The sequence below is a fragment of the Magallana gigas genome, chromosome 3 (genome assembly GCF_963853765.1).
Source record: "Magallana gigas chromosome 3, xbMagGiga1.1, whole genome shotgun sequence".
Classification (NCBI taxonomy): Eukaryota; Metazoa; Mollusca; class Bivalvia; order Ostreida; family Ostreidae; genus Magallana; species Magallana gigas.
The window spans coordinates 47855833-47877765 of NC_088855.1; the positions used below are offsets into that span (position 1 = coordinate 47855833).

At 32.8% G+C, this 21933-nt stretch overlaps 2 protein-coding genes across 8 annotated transcripts; both read left to right on the top strand.

Moving 5' to 3' along the window:
• Positions 1-591: 591 nt before the first annotated feature.
• Positions 592-10843, top strand: LOC105332118 (nucleoside hydrolase). 6 transcript variants are annotated; one of them, XM_066080094.1, is made up of 7 exons: positions 592-609; positions 4505-4710; positions 5289-5463; positions 5943-6059; positions 6760-6902; positions 7176-7816; positions 8003-10843. In XM_066080094.1, exons 2-6 carry the CDS (start codon positions 4528-4530, stop codon positions 7503-7505), a joined length of 948 nt encoding a protein of 315 aa, XP_065936166.1. In that variant the 5' UTR covers positions 592-609; positions 4505-4527; the 3' UTR covers positions 7506-7816; positions 8003-10843. The 6 variants fall into 6 exon arrangements, with proteins under 6 accessions (XP_065936166.1, XP_065936165.1, XP_065936162.1 ...); XM_066080093.1 differs by having other exon boundaries at positions 597-617; XM_066080090.1 differs by lacking the exon at positions 592-609 and adding an exon at positions 2207-2306.
• A 1487-nt stretch (positions 10844-12330) lies between these two features.
• LOC105332137 (neuroligin-2) lies at positions 12331-21783 on the top strand. 2 transcript variants are annotated; one of them, XM_011434592.4, is made up of 9 exons: positions 12331-13312; positions 16425-16494; positions 18950-19103; positions 19686-19871; positions 20260-20453; positions 20571-20885; positions 20974-21103; positions 21213-21396; positions 21485-21783. In XM_011434592.4, the coding sequence occupies exons 1-9, from the start codon at positions 13038-13040 to the stop codon at positions 21696-21698; spliced, it is 1722 nt and encodes a 573-aa protein (XP_011432894.4). In that variant the 5' UTR covers positions 12331-13037; the 3' UTR covers positions 21699-21783. The 2 variants fall into 2 exon arrangements, 1 of the variants encoding a protein (XP_011432894.4); XR_004604288.2 differs by lacking the exon at positions 20974-21103 and having other exon boundaries at positions 21485-21625.
• The last annotated feature ends 150 nt before the right edge of the window (positions 21784-21933 follow it).

Below are 21933 nucleotides of genomic sequence, written 5' to 3' on the forward strand. Positions count from 1 at the left end.
AATGCCAATATTATCGGACTCCATGTCAAGAAATTTAGTTGGTTAGTTACGTCATTCTTATACATGTACATGTATGAAGACACTGTTGTCGACGGCCAAAGAAATTTTCACAATCGTTATTTAAAACGCTAAAAAGTTTCACCAATGAAGGATATACATGTAATATATAAATCTTAATTAATTTGTTTGCCAGTTTATAACTAATGATGATTTCTTCTTCGGTATCGCCTATAATGTATGATCTCTCGATCTCTCTCTCTCTCTCTCTCTCTCTCATTCAAGTCACGAGCGGTAATGTCTTAACTCCGCCCAGCTATGATCTGATTGGACAAAGATGTCAGTTAAAACATTACGTAAAAACTTTTCTGGAGTTAACGCCTATTGAACGCTTCTACGTAGTTCGCTTTTAGAGAAAACAAATGACTTTGACATGTAACGTTAACAAATGCAAATACACGATGAGAGTGTGTACGTGAATTTCTTTTTTGTAATCTAGATGGTCACGTTACATGTAGTTTCCTAAACCGTGTAGATATCGCATGGCCTTGCATAAAGAAGAAAACTGTATTCTTTCTTTTTATGAGGATATTTAAGCTCGGCATAAATAAGGTTAAAAGGTATGTATTGCGCCAAACAAAAACAAAAACGTGCGCTAGTTTTGAACTGATTAACCTTATTTATACACAAATTCTGTGCAAACAATTAGTACCATTATATTCTTCATGCAATTTACTACTGATACAAATATATGTATGGTACGCCAAATTCACAAAATTGAGCTAATCATAGTTTCACAGTCGATAAACTAGGTTTAACGGTTGGAAACTATAGTTTACGGGCCAAAAACTATAGTTAACGACGATAATCTATATTTAACAATCTGACAACCATAGCCAATGCGATCATCCATGTTTCAGAAGTGTGAAACTATAACTAACACTGAAAACGACCATTTGCGATTGCAAAACATAGTATATCTGATAAATGTAGTTTTTTCAAGAGTGCGAGACTATGATTATCAACTCTTAACCATGATAGTTAACAAATGTAAATTATAGTTTACAGATGTGAATCTATATTAATCGGCAAAATCCATCGTTAACGTTTTTTGCAGTCAGATAAACTTAGATTATCATTCGTTAACTATAGTTTACAACCGTTAAATATGGTTTTGCAGATAAAAACTGTAGTAAACGGATCATTTATAATAGTCAATATCGTAGTTTCACAATCCTGAAACTATATTTATCGAATAAATCATGTTTTGCAATCGCAAATGGTTGTTTTCAATGTTAATTATAGTTTTACACATCTGAACAATAGATGATCGCGTTAACTATGGTTTACAGATGTGAAATATAGATTAAAGGCGTTAAATAAAGTTTCACAGATGATAAACTAGGTTTCACAGATGATAAACTAGGTTTATCAACTGTTAACTATAGTTTTTGGACGCTAAACTATAGTAAACAAAAGTTTATTAGTTAACTATAATTAACAATCCGTTTACCATAGTTTTCATCTGTAAAACTGTAATAAAAATTCCTTTGATTATGTAAATAAGGCAATCAGGGTCAATCAAATGTATTCAATCATAAGCTATTTATTGGGTGTGGTAAACTGTCTCTTGAAAAAATGTTTTAATGGATCTGCGATGAGTCAGCAGAATTGACGAAGGGTATAATTATTTGGCACGCCAAATTCACAGAAATGAGCTAAACATAGTTTCACAGTCGATAAACTAGGTTTATCGACTGTTAACTATAGTTTACGGATCGTAAACTATAGTTACCGACGTTAATCTATATTTCACATCTGTAAACTATAGTTAAAGCGATAATCTATTTTTCACATCTGTATACTATAGTTAACACTGAAAACAATCATTTGCGGTTGTTAAACATAGTTTATCTGATAAATAGGGTTTTATGATCAGTAAACTACGGTTTACAAATCTAAAGCACGCCAAATTCACATGAATTAGCAAAACATAGTTTCACAGTCGATAAACTAGGTTTATCGGCTGTTAACTATAGTTTACGGATCCTAAACTATAGTTACCGATTTTAATCTATATTTCACATCTGTAAACTGTAGTTTACGAATTCAAATCTATGTTTTTCTGTCTGGAAATACACGTTAACAATAGATTTTGCTGATAAATATAGATTCACATCTGTTAACTATAGTTTACATTCGTAAACTATAGTTGGCGTGCCATATAAATAGGAAGCGCGTCTGCGCATAGTTGTTAGTCTGCTAGTAGACGCAGAGGAGGACAGATCGCAAGGAAAGTAATACAACAGGTAGGGTTAATGTTTCATTTGCGGGACCCCAAAATACTGCGGGTGGACCATTGGAGACTTTAAATCACTTTATATAGTCCGGGAGCATATGCTCACAAATGAAAGAGTTCGGACTAGGTTTAGAACAGGGTCTGAAATGATGGTTTTAGACTAAGGACCGAGACTTGTTCAAGGATATACAGCTTGAGGAAAATTTTATTTCAAATCATCGTGTTTGATTCAATCTGATTATTAGTGTTTAAGAGTTAATTTCATTCCAATCATTAAGAAACGTAGGAAACGTGTAGAGAAAATTAATATCTGTGGATTGAACCGACATTACACGTTACACGTTACAAAACTATATTTAACGGTTGTAAACTATAGTAAACGAATGATAATATAAGTTTATCTTTCTGTGAGAAAAATAGATTCACATCTGTGAACTATAATTTACATTTGTTAACTATAATTTAGAGTTGTTAACGGTTGTAAACTATAGTTATCGAATGATAATATAAGTTTATCTTTCTGCAAATAACGTTAACAATAGAGTTTTTTGATAAAAGTAGATTCACATCTGTAAACTATAATTTACATTTGTTAACTATAATTTAGAGTTGTTAATCATAGTTTCATAATCGTGATATCATATTTATCGGATAAAGCGTGTTTTGTAATCGCAAGTGGTTGTTTGCTGTGTTAATTATAGTTTTACACTTCTGAAACATAGATGATCGCGTTAACTATGGTTTACGGATGTAAAATATAGATTATCGTTGTTAACTATAGTTTGAAGTCCGTAAACTATAGTTTCTAACCGTTAAACCTAGTTTATCGACTGTGAAACTATCTTTAGCTCATTTTTGTCAATTTGGCGTGCCATAGATATCGTCTCTTTACTTGGCGCGGACAATCTGCGGAACACGCTACCGACCTCGGAAATCAAGTACTAGTATATGTTAAATTTACATCGAGATCGAGAGTCGCCATTTTTACATGATAACAAACTGCACCACTAGGACTGGTGCCAGTGGTGGTGTTTAAACGACTCTCAAAGGCAAGTAAAAAGACGACATCAGAAGTAAATAAGAATTTAATGGTACTAATTGTTTTCATAGAATTGCTTATAAATAAGGTTAATCAGTCCATAACTAGCGCACGATTTGTGCGCAATAAATACACATTTTTTTTTACTGCATGTAGCACCTATAGGCCGTCCATCCGATTTTTTTTTCAGGCCGTGAGCAACAGACCTTCCAGCTAATATGAAAAAAAAAAACGCCTGCCACCGCCATATTTTTTAGAGGTCCGTGTTGCTCTGCTCTTAATTTGTATTTCAATTTATGGATTTTTGAGACACTTCAAGTTGTTATTTTCATATTTGTTTTTTCTTGCAACTTATAGAATTGACCCTGACTTTTGATAAATATAGAAATTCAACTGACGAATAAGCGTCCATCCCAAAAGAATGCATGAAAATATAGTGTTTACGAAACCACAGGCGCCTGGGTTCTTGTAATGAAAAAAAAATGTATTTTTTTTCCATTTCAAATCCCGTCAGATGCCTGTTGGTACAATTTTATTTTATTTTTTAAATATTCTTTTTGGGTTTTATCTTAAAAGAGGTATTCATTTCTGTATTGTAATTATCTAGTAATACTGGGATTTTTAAAACCTGAACTTCGCATTTCTCCAATAATTTTTCTAAAATTTATTCGATATTGGCGAATTATTCGCTACCGGTAAAACGATTGTACATCTATTTTACCCCCTTCTTTCTTACTTTTCCCTACATGACTGTCAGTATGCATTTGGCAATTTGTATCCATGTTTATTCTGTATATTTGTTGTTTTTGTATTGAAGTATTTGGTTCGAGCAAATAAATGAGTTGCAGTTTGAAGGGTTTTTTTTCTTTTACAACGGGGCGAAATGGTCATAAAATCATTTTACCATTTAATGGCTGTGAACATTAGAAAAGATGCATCAATATTTAGTTTGAATTGTTTGAATTCCTGAAAATATAGGTTGTGATGTCCAAATATAAAGTGTGTACTGTATATAACGTGACTTGTCTTGCGTACAACGTCTTTAATCGTAAAAACAGAGATTCTTGGCTTCAGCTATACTGTCCCTAATGCATGGAAGGAAAACACTGAATATAGAACAATGGATCATACCATGTCCGCAATGTTTTCAGCCATATTTTATTTTGCAGGCAGGAATACAGAATTTTGAATAATGACAAAACAGAAAATAATAATTGACTGCGATACTGGGGTGGACGACGCTCAAGCCATCATGATGGCGCTTTCCAGACCAGACACTGACGTCATCGGTATCACGTGTGTAAACGGAAACGTGGATATTGAAAACGTCTGCAGAAACACCCTGCGTGTTCTCAAGATATGCGACGCCCTACATGTATGTTAATGGTCCGAAATATCTGACGTTTTCCTGACTTTTTTTTTAACGATTTTGATATATTACTTGCCAGGAAATTTAACTTGCAAATATTTAAAATCGAGCCGGGAATGCCGCCTCCTGTTGAAAGCGGCGATTTTCCAGTTTTTTCGTAATGGCGCCGGTTCTGACGTTTTCCTGGTAAGTAAAATATCAAAATAGTTAACAAAAGTCAGGAAAACGTCAGATATTTCGGACTAAAGTGTGAATACAAAACTATAAATTGTTGATATTAATGAGTTACAAAGAGAGACCTTGTACAAGGTTTTTTAGCTTTATTTGAGAGAATCAGATTTTTTTAAAGTGCGTTTTACACTGAGACTTAAGATTTTCGACCAAATTTATTCATAAGCTATCAAATTTTTCACTGACATGCTGGTAAAAAATACTTCTAGCAACGAAACAAGATTGCCTTTTGCCTGAGGATTATTCTACCAGACTGTTAAGATTTACGACTTAGAAAGAAGCAACCCTGGTTTTCAAGCACATTTTAAATAACAGATTCCTACCCAGTGAAAGTGTTCCATCTTCTCCTTTAGATTCCTGTGTTTCGAGGATGTGGAAGACCCATCATACACCATGAAGAAAATGCTTCTTTTTACCACGGCGTGGACGGCATGGGAGACCACCCACACCCACCGGAAGTTGATTTATCTTGCATTCAAGAGGAACATGCCGTGAATGCATTGATCAGACTCACTAAAAAGTTTAACGGTAAAAATTAATGGTTTCTTTTGTAGATTTACAATATAAATACAAAAGTATGTACAGTAGCATCATTTCTTTGGCGACCAATGTTCAGAGATACTGAATATATACTACTCAGTACCAATATAATAAACATAGCATGGACTATTTGTAAAGAAAACTGTTACTACAACAGAAATTGTCTTTTCGAATATGTTCTAATAATATGTCTTAGACTATAATTTTTTTTTTAAGACCACATATATATGATAAAATTTTAAAAATGAGTTCCAATCTTTGTACGTATATAGCCTGGGTTCGTACAAACATGTAGCATAAAACGTTCTCGAGTCACAGAACGTGCTTCACGGAATGAAAGTGTTTAGTTTACCTATGATAATTTATTTTGTTATGCAGCAATGGTTTCCTACATTGAGAACAGTTTGGAAAAGTAATGTTTTGATAAATTTTGTTTCCTATGATAACGTTTCCTGTTTTGACATCAGGAGAGGTGAAGTTAGTGGCCATGGCTCCTTTGACAAATCTTGCCGTAGCTCTGCGCATGGACCCTGGGTTTGGGGCTCGCCTAAAGAGCTTGGTGGTCATGGGAGGAAACATGCACGGTATGTTTCTTGTTGAGGCATGCGCGTTTTGAGAAATAACTAAATACCGTTCGTAGACTTGGACGTTTCGGAACATGGCGTGTTAGTATTTTACCTGTAGTTAAGACCAAAAATACAGTTTAATTAACAAAACCTGTAGGTTTTGGGAAAATTTTGAAATAAGTTACAAATGTAAGTATAAAATTCAATTCAGGGCGATTAATTCAAAGATCGACCATCTCATATGTCGAGTCTATTATCCTAGAATTCACACAACAAATAATTGACTTTTGTACATCGAAACTTTCGTGGGAGTTATTTTGCGGAAATAAAAAAACCACACACTACATCATTTTTTATCGTTCATTAGGTCAAAGTGGTGCAAAGTTTTATTTATTGTAAAATTAAGAAATAGTTCCATAATATGGACATTTCCACATTTACATAAAAAGGAGCTTCCTTTCAGAATTTATTCTAGTCAAATTATTAAAAATTAATGTCTTCATTGAACTGAAAGTGTACAAGTGTTTCTATCGCAATATGCTAAACATCTTAATCAAAATTCCAAAACGCCTTTATGCTGAAACGATTTGGCAGATGCCATATGAGTAAAGATGCCATTATGGTAGGTACTAAATCGTATTCATTCCAAAATCATTGGAGTTTACCTATCCACTATTTTTAAGTAAGTCTGTTCTTCAATGTCATTGACGTATTTCAGGTAAGGGAAACAGATCTGCATCCATTGCTTCGGAGTTTAACTTTGGCACCGACCCGGAATCAGCATACATTGTTTTGCATGAAGTGACATGTCCAATTGTCATAGTTTCCTGGGAGCTGTGCGTAGATTATCTGTATCCTTGGGTAAATAAAAACATTATATGAACAATAGGAATTACAGTGTATACAAATGAGTTTATTTTGTTCAGTTAGACCTTCTTATTTCAATATGATCCCATCTACACGCGAATAAAATTTTATTTTTTTATATAACAATCGTAATTTAATCGATCGTTATTCATACCCCCCCCCCCCCCCCAAAAAAAAAAAACAACCGCTACGATGAAATTACATGTGTAAATACTAGAGAAGTTTTCTTCGGAAGTACGTTATTTCAATGGAAATGTTTTATTTCAGGAAATGGTCCATAAGTGTATTAATACAAATACACCAAAGGCAAATTTTCTTCAGTTTATAACTAAAGCATCAATAGAGGTACAGAAATCATCGGAACAGCCAGGATACCGCTCATGTGACGCCTTTGCAATGGCAGTAGCCATTGATAGTTCTATAGTGTTGGATAAAGTGGACATATATGCGTCCGTTGAACTAAATGGGACGTTGACTCGTGGAATGCTCGTCCCTGACTGGAGGAACAAGCTGCAAAAATCACCAAATGTTACCATAGTAACGAAAACTGACACCCAGAAATCATTGGGCCTTTGGATGAATATGGTTCATGTATAAGAAAAGCAGATCGATGTACTGTATCATAACGCATTGTATATTTCAAGAAGTTGATGTAAACAAATTACAATTTAAATACAAGAAATAGGGTGTCTTGAATATTGAGAAAGAAATAGAAGATCGATATTAATTCTAATGTTAATGTTAATTATTCAGTCTAACTTTGGTATTTATTATTCAGATAATTTATTATTCAGATACGTATTTTATTATGGTTTGCTCTCGGGATTCTTATAATTTTTATATTAGACATCATCGAGGATCAATTTCCCACACTTGATTTAGATGTACTGATTGTTTTGAAATAGCAGGTATTTCCTTTATACCCCAATTCGAAATTTAAAAAAAAACCATTTAATTTGCTCGTTGCATTAAGATTAATTCAAATGCTTCCGCGAACTATCAGTCCTTGTTAAACCCGAAATGGCGTTTTCTTCCTGTTTCGTGCAGTGTTGTAATTGAAGTCTTAATTTAGTCGCTTTATATTTGCGGTTTAGATAGCAAAATGGCGTCGAATGTGAGGTAAGTGTGAACCTGGTAGGATTGTACCACATTTCATTTGATATCCATCCATTTTTCGGAAATGAAATGAGTTTAAATTTGTTAGATTACTGATGGATAGGTCACAGACATATAATTAAGTCCCGATAAGATAGGAAATAGGCTGAGATTAACATTGTTTTAGTATGTTTGATAAAATTTTACTCGTAATAATGATGAATAAATAAATTCTATTAGGGTTAGTGTATGGTCCTTTGGAGAAAGGTTCTGATATGTTGTAATATTCGGGTTTTTCCACCTGCTTATTATGCTATATATTCCTTCAAACCCTATTTCACTTCGAACAGACGCATTTTTTCCAATAATAATCATATTTGGTCAATAATTTAACTTTTTAAAAGAAACATTTAAGTCTCAGAACTCTTGTTAACCCCGAGCAGGATATACCTTTTTCTATTAGTACTCCTGTGCAGAAAACCTAAACAAAATTAAATCATTACTTAGCCTACTTCCTTTAATTGGTAATTGATCTGAACATTTTCAATTTTTAAGTTAATGGGTGAATTACTTGCGGGATTATCATTTCTATCGACATTTATTTACAATTATAATTATCATATTTTTTTTATTTAGTTACACAATTTAACATTCTAAATATAGACCTACATATACTATTATCATAGAAAACCTTACAATCGCGCATGTACGTATAGTTTGCAATATGTAAAAGCTACTACTTTCTTTTTTTTTAAATTGGGACGTTGATATTTAAGAATGTACGATGTAATTTCTGTATGGGTTTTTACGTTTCAAACACTTACTTTATGGATGATACGTAATGAGCAAATTTATTTACGATCACGCGCTTGCACCATAATCGTTTTAATGACAGACATTGAAAATAGCTTTGTGGACATATGAAATATAAGTGCATGTAAACATGTCTTAGCCAAAGAATCGATAAAATCATTTTGGTCAAGCATTTCAAAGCTAAAAAATACTAGTATTCAGGTTGATGTTAACATGATTTTGATATGATGGCCCTTTATGCGTTATTTTTCTTTACACATCTGTATCATTTCAGCTAGTTCGTTTTAAAACATGGTGGCCTTAAAGGAACTCGTAAAAGCCCTCATCCTGCAACCTCTTTCTGTGGGGAATACCCGGCAGTCAGGTGGACGCAGGATAACTGATGCCAATGTGTCGTCTGCTGTTCTCTTTGCTTGTCTATTGGCCATTATATTAGTCATGGTAGGCGTCTTCGGACCACTGTCTACCACCTACAATTTTGCAAAACATTTAATGTGGGGCCTAGCAATTGGTCTAATATTACTGAGCCTTATTTGCATAGTGTTTCTGACTGTGATGATTTTTCGAAATAAGGAGGATTGGGTTGACATCCGCTCTGAAAGCCCCGATCCGGCAACAAAAGTGAAGACAAAATTTCTCTGGTTATTTGGTTGTGGGATGATATTGCAAACTTCTCTTGTTTTCGCTATCAATATAGAGTGTCTAAGCGATGACACTTTGGTTGCTTATCATGGATTTAGTTTGATATCGTCATTGCTGAAAGTGATATATGTAGTATGGCAAATGGGATTTGTGACATACCTTCAGAACTCGGTATTTGTCAGCAGGAAGATGGTGAACTATTCGGTAGCTGTGATGATTATCTGTAATTTGTCATTATGGGGCACTATCGTATCTCATGAAATCACCCATATAGTGTATAATGACACCAAACCGCAGACTTTTAACGATTCACTTGATCAGACGTGTTATTTGAATTCGGCAATTAACAAGTTCTCGGATAAAATCCAGCCATACCTGATTCCTGTTAGAATTGAATATCTGCTCCTATCATCCTTATTTGTGTTCAGAATGTGGCCAACATTTCGGGTTGCTGAGCCGCTCAATTCGGATGTTGCTTCATCTTTGTCCTACAATCACGAGAGAGAACGAATGACTTTCATTGGCGCGGCTGTGTCCGGATCAGTAACGAATCTTCCATTTTTTATTCAAACGTTGTTGTTGGCCACCGTATATCGGGGACAGCAGAGCTTCGGATTTGAAGTTTGGCAGATCATTGTCTCCATTCATAACATTATCAATCTGATTCTTATTTTCGTATGCTTTTATCTATTACGGAAAACAGCGCACGTGAAGACTTACATATGGCAACCGGGTGCTTCCGAATACATATTGCTTCTGACTAATACAGGTCAGGTTGCTGACGATGCCTTCGGTGTAATTGCTGCTAGCGGTTGCTACTGTAGCCCAGACAGAACTGTTCAAATGGCTGAAGTTTCATCCATTCTTCAAGCCTTCTTTCAGACAATTTTCATCTTGAATTCACTACGTTACGAACAAATAACAGTGAACTTGTCCTCACGGATCTTGCGATTTATTTTGATCTACCTCTTTATATCTAACCTTAGTTTCTGGTTCACAGCAACATTTATCGGGCTTGATGGAAAAGTCATTTCAGAGGGCCAAAATGTAATGTTCAAGGATAAAAAGACTTGGGGAGTTCTGCAAGTCATAGTGCATCCCCTGTTTATGTTCTTCCGTTTCCATTCAGCGATGTATTTATACACCCTTTTTCATAGATTTTCATAGATGAGTATCAAGTAATTTGAAAGAATTTTACCAAACCGATTTTCGTACAAGTACATGTAATTACTATCATGATGGGTTTTTTTTCAGGGAACAAATGAACAAAGATTTTTTCTATATCAAGGTATTGGGAAACTTGTTATTGTAGAGCTTAATATTAGTGTTTTATATCACTTTAAAACAATTAAAATGGATTTTCAATAAACTGCTTACTACTTATATATACGTGTATTTCATTTTCCTTTTGGTGTTTATATTCTGTACATTTCCTTGTGTAGACGAAAATTAATATGCGATCACATGGTCACATCCCGAACTACTACAAGAAGGAAATAAATAATTGATTCGAAAATATGTTATGAATGGCTTTTGGAAAGTCGGGGGTGTGCAGAAAAACATGTGTTATTGTATATTATCTTGTACTGTACGGGGATTTTGATAATGCAGTAAAACATTGAGAATATACCGACATTACTAGGAATATCACCAAAGAGGGTTTGTAAAACTTTTTTTAAATTATGTTACTATACTTTGTCCCAAGATAACTTGATATTTATAAAGACCTTAGGGTTCAAATGATGCTCATATTCTAAAGTTCAATTCAATTCAATGTCTACGGGGATTTTGTATCGCGGCAAGCCCGGATGATAACGTTGAAAAGTTAAGCGAGGTATTCCGAATGGAGAAAAGATGTAAACATTCCCCATTATAAATGTCCTGCATAAATGTCTTGGTACAGACTATAACAGATGTATTGGACAACAGGCAGAGGCCATGTTAGCCATCTCCCTACATGCAGTGTACGATGTCATATTAATTAGAAATACTTTTAATGACACTCTCTAATGAAGATATAATTAGGAGGCTGTTTAATTTTACTACATAGTATTTTTTGTTAAAAAGTCCGATTTGTTTTTTGTTTTTTTTTTGCGTAAAAACTACAATACCAAAACTCTTTGATTTTTTAAGAATATGTAATTTACACTAACTCTACTGCATTAGTATATTTGCGTAGTTTCAAGAAAATCTACCATCTGGTTCTTTTTAGGGGCTATCTCAAAATATAGGCACATTTACTATAGGGATTTATAGATAATCGACATTTTTGGCACTTCGAAGCAAGTTAAAAAATATTACAATAGCGATTTTACTCAAATTGTAATACATGTATGTGAATAGTAATATCATTTTACCGGTATGTAAAAAATACTAAATTTTATTGTCTGGTAAAGGGGGTCATATCAAAATATCAAAATACACGAAATGTTGACCTATTTTTGGAGTTTAACAAGTGAAGATTGAAATAATGGAATCATGTTAAAAATTTAAAAAAATGTTCTGAGGATATTATTTTGTGTGCAAAATTTTAAAGGCGTAATTTTTTTTACTTATTTTTATTTTATTTCTTATAACGTAAACTTACAAAGCTTCTTTTGAATATCATAACGTCATAAAAGCACAATGGCAACGCTCACCTACCAAACAATGAAAAAAATCCTTTAAAATCAAAATGTTCCTTTAAAAATGTACATATATGTATTTGTATTTTGTTTATTGTGATAATTTAATAATGGAATCAAAACAAGTCATGCTCTGTATTTTACCAGAATGCGCAAAAACATGCCTAATGACTACTAAAGTCGGTCTCTTTAAGTGTTTTCAAAGTTTGAACCTTCTGAATAAAGGGGGTGGGGGTGGGGGGGGGGGGGGGGGGGTTACCCACTTTTCTTAAAATTTGAAAAGCGTCCTGTTTCTTAATGTATAAGAATTGCTTGATTAGTCCTGTACACCATTGATATACCATTCACGTTTTGAATCATAAAAGTTTATCTATTTTTTACAATCTTCTTGGAGGTTCCATTAGGCTAGCCTTGAAAATTATATCATGCGCAGTTCCCCTATAAAGGGAACACTTTGATGCTTATTTTAGTGATGTGGAACACGTACACACACTATGTACTTGTTTTATTTATTTATTCATTTATCTATTATTTGTTTTCATTAGTTAATTCTTTAAGGGTAATTTAACGATAAGTTAATGAGACATATATAGCAATAATATAAATTTTTTTCGAGATAAATGCGATTTGTTGATGTTGGAATGATTTTTATTTTGACATTGTACACCAATAATTTGATAAATTGTTTTAATTTCAAAAAATGTCGTGATGATGCATGTCTAAAATCATTATCCCTCAAGGTGTTTGAAGTTATTTGGTGTCCTTTGTTTGAAATGGTTTTACCGAGTTCCTCAAATGAATGACCTCCAGACTATACGTAGATCGTTCATTTCAGTTCGGTTGTGTGAGTTTGATAAGAGGGATAAAAATAGACAGTTAACATATTTTATTAAGTCATATTGTACGCTTTATTTATTTATTTTTTGTTGTTGATAGTGTTGATAAACAAAGAATAATGATTGTGTATTTTGTGTTTATGTTACTTGCAATTTGCTTTTCGAACGGGACTTTTGTGACAACCGACATTGAAACCGGTCAAGTCCGTGGATACCGCATCCCTACAAGTTCTGGAGGTGACCTGGACATCTTTATTGGCATTCCTTTTGCTGAACCTCCGCTTGGGAATTTGCGTTTTGCCCCACCCCAGGAGAAAAAGAGTTGGAGAGGAAGTGTTTTTAATGCTACAACATATGGACCTGCTTGTCAGCAACCTTTACATTTCTTGCAAAAGTAAGTCATGATTTCATTCAAAATCTTTGTTACAAACTACATTAAATTTTCATTCAATTTCCCGGCTTTGTGTAGATCCTTTTTATTCATCTTTTTTTAAAATAAAAGAAAAATGTGAAAGAGGAGATAAAAACACCATTTATGCTATTAGAAGGTTGTTTTGTATGGTGGCATTTCTCTGCCCCTTGTGTGCATGTTATTTTTCTATCAAATAAGTCAACATGCAAGATAAATATGTTGACATGCAAGATAGTTATGTCGACATGCAACATAACTATGCTGATATGCAAGAAAATTGCAATCAGATAAGAATTATAAAAAATCATAACTATCTTGCATGTCAACATATTTATCTTGCATGTCGACTTATTTGATAGAAAAATAACTTGCACACAAGGGGCAGAGATATGCCACCATAGTTTAGACCTAAATCGAATTACTGTATTATTTGACGTTAGAAAACGTTAAGCGGGAAACCTTGAGATTTCTCCTTTATGACGTCATAAACAAATGTGCACAAAACAGCCAGTCGAGTTGTCTAAATTGAGTACAGAATTTGATAGCGAAAGCAAACTCGCAACTCACAGAGATCAAACTTAACGTAGCTCGCGGGTTTGCTGACGTCACAATAGGAATCGACGTAAAGAGTTGACCGTCATAGTAAACTCATTATTTTATTTCAATATGACAAATGAGATATTTAGAAGTATAAAAGAAAATATTTCAAAAAGCTTATATATATGCGGTTTATGACTGTTTATACAAAGATTTATAATATCAAGTGCTGAAAATTTAAAGATGTCACATACATTATCACATTTTGTTCTATAAAGATAAAGAATGAGTGTGCGTTGGAACTCTTCCATTTAAAGTCATGTTTTAAAATAGAATGTATGCATTAACTTCGCTTTTTTTTTACAATTATAACTTCCGTAATCTGTACTACCGATTAAATTCTTAAATTTCTTTTGGCTTTATTCGATTACTTACTTATAATGTCAGTAGTTGCCTGGCATTTTATTTTTGCATTGATTGACTCAGAGTTTCATAAAAACAAAAATAGCAATTTTCTGTATCTTTACAGCCTTACATTAATTGCATTTTTAAATAACATTCACAATAATGCCTAATAAGCATTACCATGTTCTAAAATGAGTTAAACAGCTAGTGTTGTCAATAAATGCATTTCAATTTTGGTGTTCTAAGAAGTAAGGAAAAGATGACGTCAGGCTAACGTCGTAATGAAAATATAAGGTTTTGAGAAATCTTTTAAATCTTTAAAGTTTTTTTGCCAAAAATTGGCCGAGAACACATACTGATATTTTTTTATGAATTGATTCATAATTATCTCCTCTGTTTTTGTGTTGAGTATGATTAATTTCGTCTGAATCGTTTAAAAGTTTGGAGCATAGTTTTGTAATGCGTTTCTCGGATAAAATGTGCATTTTACTATATATTTCATTGAAATAGCGTTGCTTGATTTTATTAATGACACTGTATTTGAAACACGATAACATTATTACCGCGCAGACGAATCTTAAATAAATTTCAGAAATAAAACTATGTAACCTATGGACCACGTGGACAAATTTTCAAGGTAGGTTTTCTCACAAGCAGGTAAACCCGCGAGCTACCTTAAGGGTGTTATTTACTCAGGGTTTGAGTTCTCAAATTCCGATTGTTAAAAAGTTCAATGTAATGAGTGAAATTTGTTCTAAACACAAAAAATGTTTATGAAATGAATTATTATTGACAAAAAATTCAACAGTTATACTTTATTATAGAATTATGCTCAAACAAAAATTGACTTTTAGCCAAACAGAGGAAATTCGGACTAAATTTTGCAGATTTTGTTTTCTGCTAAAAGTTTTTTGGCAGTAGTCTAATATTAAAAGTTAGGAGTTTATATTTAAGTCTACGTAATTTTGCATATTTTCCGTTGGTTTTACCTAACTTAGTCATTAAAATAATCTTATGGCACAAATAATAAAAATATTGAAAATAACTTAAAAACGATAAAAGACATCGTATCTCAAAATTTTGATCATTGACCTCATATAAATTTTATGCCAACAGAATAAGGTCAATATAAGTAGTTCAATATCATAAATGTTTTCGTATTATCATCATTCAATTTTTTGTAAAATTGAATCAAAAATGGGTAGAGATTTGAAAATTCATAGAGGAAATTCGAGCTGAATTATTTTTTAAAATTGATGCTGAAATCTTAATGTTGTGTACTTATTTAGTGCCACTACCATTCATAAACTATATCTTATTTTTTAAAGTGTTTAATTATTTGTAATATTTTTATAATTAAGAAAATCTCAATCGTAGTGTTAAATTTTACGGGATTTTTCTTGATTTTTCAATAAATATTCAATGGCCATTAACTCAAAAAGTAGGTCATTGACCTACTTTTCTGAAAGTGAAAAATAACAATACAAGCAAAGGTCTATAACACACAATAGATGGTTTTTCATTATCATCAGTGGATTTTCTTTTCATTCTGAGTAAACGTCATCCTTAAGACTTAATAATTTGTTTACAGTAATATATATATATATATATATATATATATATATATATATATATATATATATATATATATATATATATATATATATATATATATATATAAATACAAAAATACAACTTACATTAAGACTCCTAACATAAGAGTGTCTGTTACAATCTGCTGAATAGATCTCACAAATCACAAGTCCCAGTAAGTAGGTAACTGTTCACAGTTTTGAAATTTCTTCGAACAAAAGTCAAATGAGAGTATACCTTTTTTATGAGCACTGTTTACAGGTTTTTTTATGCTAATATAAAAATCTAGCAAATTCTAGAAATTGTGTATACAAGAAGTTACGAATAGCATGGACACTCAAGAATGTTCTAGAAAGAATAACTGACCACCTTAGAATATTCTATTATACATACCTACAACATATACATGTATAACAATCAGCATCAAATGTTGCAAACCGATTATGGTTCATATTTTTTAAAGAACTGACATCACTGAAATATATACGACCCAGTTCTAACTAGTTTATCAATTACTACTGATAAAGTAAGCAGGATTTTTATTATTTCATTATTTTAGGTACAGTTTCGGGAAATCTTTCTCGGGTGTGAGCGAGGATTGTCTTTATCTCAATGTTTATGCCCCAAAGGTATTTACACAGAAGTTTGTACGTACAGTCCCAAGTCTTTTATCCTTGTCTTCTAATTGTTTGTTTCAAAGTTCTATTCGAATGTTCGCCACCATTTTTAACGTTTGAATTGCACTCAAAGATCAAGTTTGTCACACTAACGAACGCACTGTTTGTGACAATGATGACGAACGGTAAACAGATTTAAAAAAAAACACCATAACGCAATCCGATGTTTGGACTTAAGTTATCCCCACCTGTAGTTTGGTTTCTTGAAACAAATCGAAAACAAACGGCCGGTTATAGTAAATATTCTGTACAAACATCGTACTGCAACTGTTGTCAATACACTATCACCTTCATTTATAGCTAAGAATCGAGGTACAGCGTATTTTGACTATCACGAAACCTACATTTGTTTGTCAAATATGATGACATATTTTAGGATATTTATCAGTTTTTACCTTTATCAAATATTTTAAACCCCCATCTAAAACCCACGGTCACATTTTTCAACAATTTGATATAGATAATTATAGGGCCATGATAGTCATACTGTTAAATTTTATTCTAATTTGAATTGTACAATTTCTTTCAAGAGACCTCTAAGTATAGGAAAAGATAATTTAAAAGCGCTACTATAGTATTCGTACATACTGTTAGAACTTATACATACTAAACTAAATAATATTATTATTATCAAATCCCTCGCCCGCCCCTACTTTTTTTAGGTCATTTGTCCGAAGAACAAGAAATCATATTCGTGTGGCCCAACTCAATATTTTCATAAATACTAGTATCAACAAAAGAAAGAGACATTTGATTGAAACTTAAACCAATACTAAACATATGTAAAAATGACAATATTCGAGCTTTGTTTACATAACAAAGAATAATGAACTCTGTATCTTGCTTATAACTGGATATTTGAGTTTCAAATTGACATAGCATTATAAACTTCTATATTTATCATTATTAATAAACATTGAAAATGGAAAATAAAATTTGAAAAATTTAAGTCAAATCGTCTCTATGTCCCTTTAAAGCTACCAAACAAAATTATTTATGTGTCCTTAAGTAACTAAAACGTCTCTTGTGTAAATAGAAGTACAAGCATTTATAATGCATGAAACAGTAACTAACTGACAGTGCAAGTGCTAAAAATTACTATTTCATTTTACACTCCCCTGACAGGAAATTGACTGGTTAGGTTTGAGGCAATGTCATGTTGTAAATTTTGAATTTACCGAGTGGCAGTAAATACAAAATTTACACCCGGTAAATTCAAAATTTACAACATGAAATGTAAATTATTTACTGCCACCCGGTAAATTGAAAATTTACAACATAACAGCAATGTGATGCAAAAATTGTAAGTCAGATTTCTCTCATATTTTAAATGTACTACTTTAGCTAACCTACGACTCTATTTAGTGCTTTCTTATCAAATAAATATTGAGCATTTATTATGTCAAGTTTGTGTCTTTAGGGAGGGCGTAATTTTTGAAATGAGGTCAGTGGGAATTAACGATAGACTTGGGAAATGAGGATGGACATGCATATGTCGAGTATTTCATTGTAAAGTATTTCACCCACTTTTGTTTATGTTTCATATTTGAAAGAAAATAGTAGAACCCAAGACACGGTTTTAAGAAATTATCAATTTTTATTAAGGTCTTCCGTTTCCAACGGAAGACCTTATTGTTTTCGTACTGTTTCTTCTTATTATTTTTTTCCACAAATTTTGTGCACGCAATTTCTCAGAAACTATTCGGCCGATTTTGACCAATTTTTCACAGATGATTGCCAGAGGTCATAATTTTAGATGTTTTCTAAAATTTTAAAATCGTCACTTCCGGTACAGAGTTACGGCGGATTTTCTATTTTTTTACGACCTATTTTGTGCAGAGCTGATCTCAGAAACTATAAGAGATATGAATACGAAATTTTCAGGATAGGTAGTCTATAGTTTGAAATTATGCACTATTATATTGTTTTACGCCAGTGGCGCCATTTCTTGGAGCTTGCCTAGGCATGAAAATTGGGTCCGAATTTTCGTTCCAAATTTTCGTACGTTTTGATTTGTATCCTTTTATTAGTTGATATTTTGTTAAATAATATATAACAAAAGTGGTAAAAAATCAAAAGTTCTTTCCAATAAAATCAAGAAAAAGGGGCTGGCCCCTTGAATTAGTCTACTACGAATAACTTGAAAACGATAAATATTTTGTTATGCATTATAGAATCAAAGTTGTTGAACACTACATTATCGGTTTGAAAAAAGTCATCGTCAGGCCAATGTTAGACGTAATTAGGGATTTTTATTCATTATCTTAAAATTTAAGGGGGGTGTTTTATTTTTAAAATTGTATCGATATTTCATGGTATAATTGAAAATAAATTAAAAATTGGACGGAAGACCTACTCGTTACTCGTAACGAGGTCGTATCTAGTTATTAATATTATTTTATAACAGAACGTGAGCTCTCCGGATCAACGTCTTCCCGTCATGGTGTGGATTCATGGTGGATCTTTTCGGTATGGGTCGGGATCGGAATACGATGGTAGAATTTTGGCTGCAAAGGGAGAAGTCGTTGTAGTTACCATTAACTACAGACTAGGAGCATTAGGTATAACGTTGATTAAATAAGATCGAGTCTAATTTTTATACTTTTTAAAAAGAAAACACATTTTATCTGAAAACGACACAATGAAAGAATATCAAATATAAGTATTTATGAAGTTATCAACCTATGTGATTTTCAATAAATGCACTCTTTTCAATATTGGCATTCATATTATATTAAGGAATCAATAGCTTTGTGCTAAAAAAATGACATAAGACGAATCAAAACAATTGATTTTTTGTTTTGTTTCTTTTTTTTCCCCTTTTTTTGAGGTATATCATATTTGCAATCTGTAATTCTGGCGTGATTTCTCAATTTTAACGTGCTGAAAATAGATCCGTGCAATGATTTTATTAAGCTGATATTAAGGGATTTTACTGTTTATGCATAAATCAACCAATTGTTGAAAAAATTGCATTTGCACTTTGACAAAAAAAATTAAACAAATTAAAGTAGATTCGAACTCATGATTTAGAAATTTTCAATAAAATAACCATAAACCGTTTATCTGTATATTTGATTTATTTATAGCATTTTATTTATAAGTCACATACCAGAAGTATCTAACTTTTTTGATAACGAAAGGATTTCTTTCAACGGACGATTCTGTAACTAGTGGCAACCAGGGACTTTTAGATCAAGTGATGGCTCTAAAATGGGTCAATAGGAACATCCAGCATTTTGGCGGGAACCCTAGCCAGGTGACCTTGTTCGGTCAGAGTGCAGGGGGGTCGGCTGTGTCACTACACATTTTCTCTCGTCTCTCTGAAGGTAAGAAAAGTCTTTGTATTTCAATTATTAAACTTTAGTTCTAATTTACCAACGATGTGCTTGATAAAGAAATACCGAAAATATGAAATACCGGTATTATATGAATATCAATTCATTTCAAAGATATTTAGTGTAATTAGAACGCACAATATTTTACTGTTGACATTACCTTTACAACAATTCGATTTTAACAGCTCAAGCAACGAGAAAACATACATATAAGAAGAAAAATTGAAAAACGGACTTCTTGTTGCCAGCAACAAGTCATATGTTTTGTATATGAATTTATCATTTTAAACATAAGCATTCTTTGATTATTTAAACGTTCGAGCGGTGCAAATGGTAGGCTATCCCAATTTACTAAATCTAACGACCCACCTTATTTTAGGTCTATTTCAGGCTGTAGTAGCACAGAGTGGTTGTGCACTCAGTCCGTTCTCTGTGTATAGACCTCCACATTCTATTAGGACGACGACCAGAAATTTAGCTCTCATGTTACAGTGTCCCGTCAATTCGTCCCAATCAATCATTGATTGTCTGCGACAAAAATCTGCAACAGAAATATCTATAACATATCCACAGGTAATGTATAAGGAGTTATTTGCTTTTTCCTAATGGTGAAGATTTAAATCATCTTTATAGTAAATTACCAGTTTATATAATTTACCTTTGACATTGAAGAAAAGACTTATCATTTAGCATCCAGATATGATCGCTGCATTTGCACCTCGAGTGGATGGCTATTTCCTACACGACACACCCGAAAAGCTGCTGCAGAGAGGTGAATTCAACCACAACGTTAATGTTATGACAGGGTTCGTTCCAAACGAGTCGGCAGATGAGATTCCAGATGATTTTAATGCAAAGGGTGGATATGACGTCACCCAGTACAACTCCTTAGTAACTTCCTGGAGCAGACGATTTCTCAATAGCGATCACGTTAGATCTGCAGTCACGTGCTTCTACACACCGTCCGAGAGTGACGACCAAAAGAATGTGCAGACTTATATGCAAGTAATACACCTACACTTATATCTTAAAGAAGATGCGTACTTTTGAAAAATAGAAATCAATTTGTATATAAGAAAGTTACAACTTGTAGTTGAAATCCGATTACGGGTACATCATACCTCACATACAAATGGCCACTCAACTTAATCACAGAGGGACAAATACATGGCTTTACGCTTTCAATTACCACTCTCAAAATTATCCCGAACCTAGTTGGATGGGTAAGAATGTCGTAGTGACTATTTATTTATTCTATGCAAATTATAATGCAATGAAGTTACATTTTGTATCATATATAGAACAATAAATGTTTGTATGTTGTGGTTCTAGGTATCATTCATGCATCTGAGCTCTACTACTTGTTCGGGACACCTCTGTTTCATTCGGAAGCATGCCCCGGCGATCAAAATGTCACCTGCCCCCAAATCTGGACGTCATATCAACACTGGGACGACCTAGATAGGGAGATCAGCGAAAAAGTTATCCTGCTCTGGAGTAGCTTTGCCAAGATGGCGTAAGTTCTCAGTTTTAAACTTATCTTTCGTGTTACTTAAACTGCTTAACACATATTCTTTCTGCACACTACTGTTCTCTTTACACAGGGGCAGCAACCAGACTACAATATCACTACCTATTTGTGACCATTGGAACGTTTTTGGTTCAAACAAACAATATTTAGAAATCGGGAATCGTGTGAAGATACAAAATTACCCAAAGCATCGGGAGCTATCTCTTTGGAACAGATTTGATTATCTAGACTTTTATGCTAATCCCAGCGGTAACTGCCATACATCGCAAGAACCGGTAGTCGGGTAGAAAGAGCTAGGTCACAAAACAAATTTGACATATATCTTTATCATGGTCTTCAACAAACTTTGATTTTCATTAGGTATTGTTGTCTATATATATATATATATATATATATATATATATATATATATATATATATATATATATATATATTCGAGTGAGAAAATGCACATAAAAAAATTAATAAATTACTTAAACTTTGATTTGTTTTGATAATTACATGTACCAAAAACATCAACAA

Coding starts and splice junctions, on each gene's coding strand:
- LOC105332118 (XM_066080094.1), top strand. CDS start 4,528: ATGACAAAACAGAAAATAATAATTGACTGCGATACTGGGGTGGACGAC. Junction 5,464..5,942: donor ACTCACTAAAAAGTTTAACG/GTAAAAATTAAT, acceptor TTTTGACATCAG/GAGAGGTGAAGTTAGTGGCC. Junction 6,060..6,759: donor CATGGGAGGAAACATGCACG/GTATGTTTCTTG, acceptor GACGTATTTCAG/GTAAGGGAAACAGATCTGCA.
- LOC105332137 (XM_011434592.4), top strand. CDS start 13,038: ATGATTGTGTATTTTGTGTTTATGTTACTTGCAATTTGCTTTTCGAAC. Junction 16,495..18,949: donor TCAATGTTTATGCCCCAAAG/GTATTTACACAG, acceptor ATTTTATAACAG/AACGTGAGCTCTCCGGATCA. Junction 20,886..20,973: donor ATGTGCAGACTTATATGCAA/GTAATACACCTA, acceptor TACAACTTGTAG/TTGAAATCCGATTACGGGTA.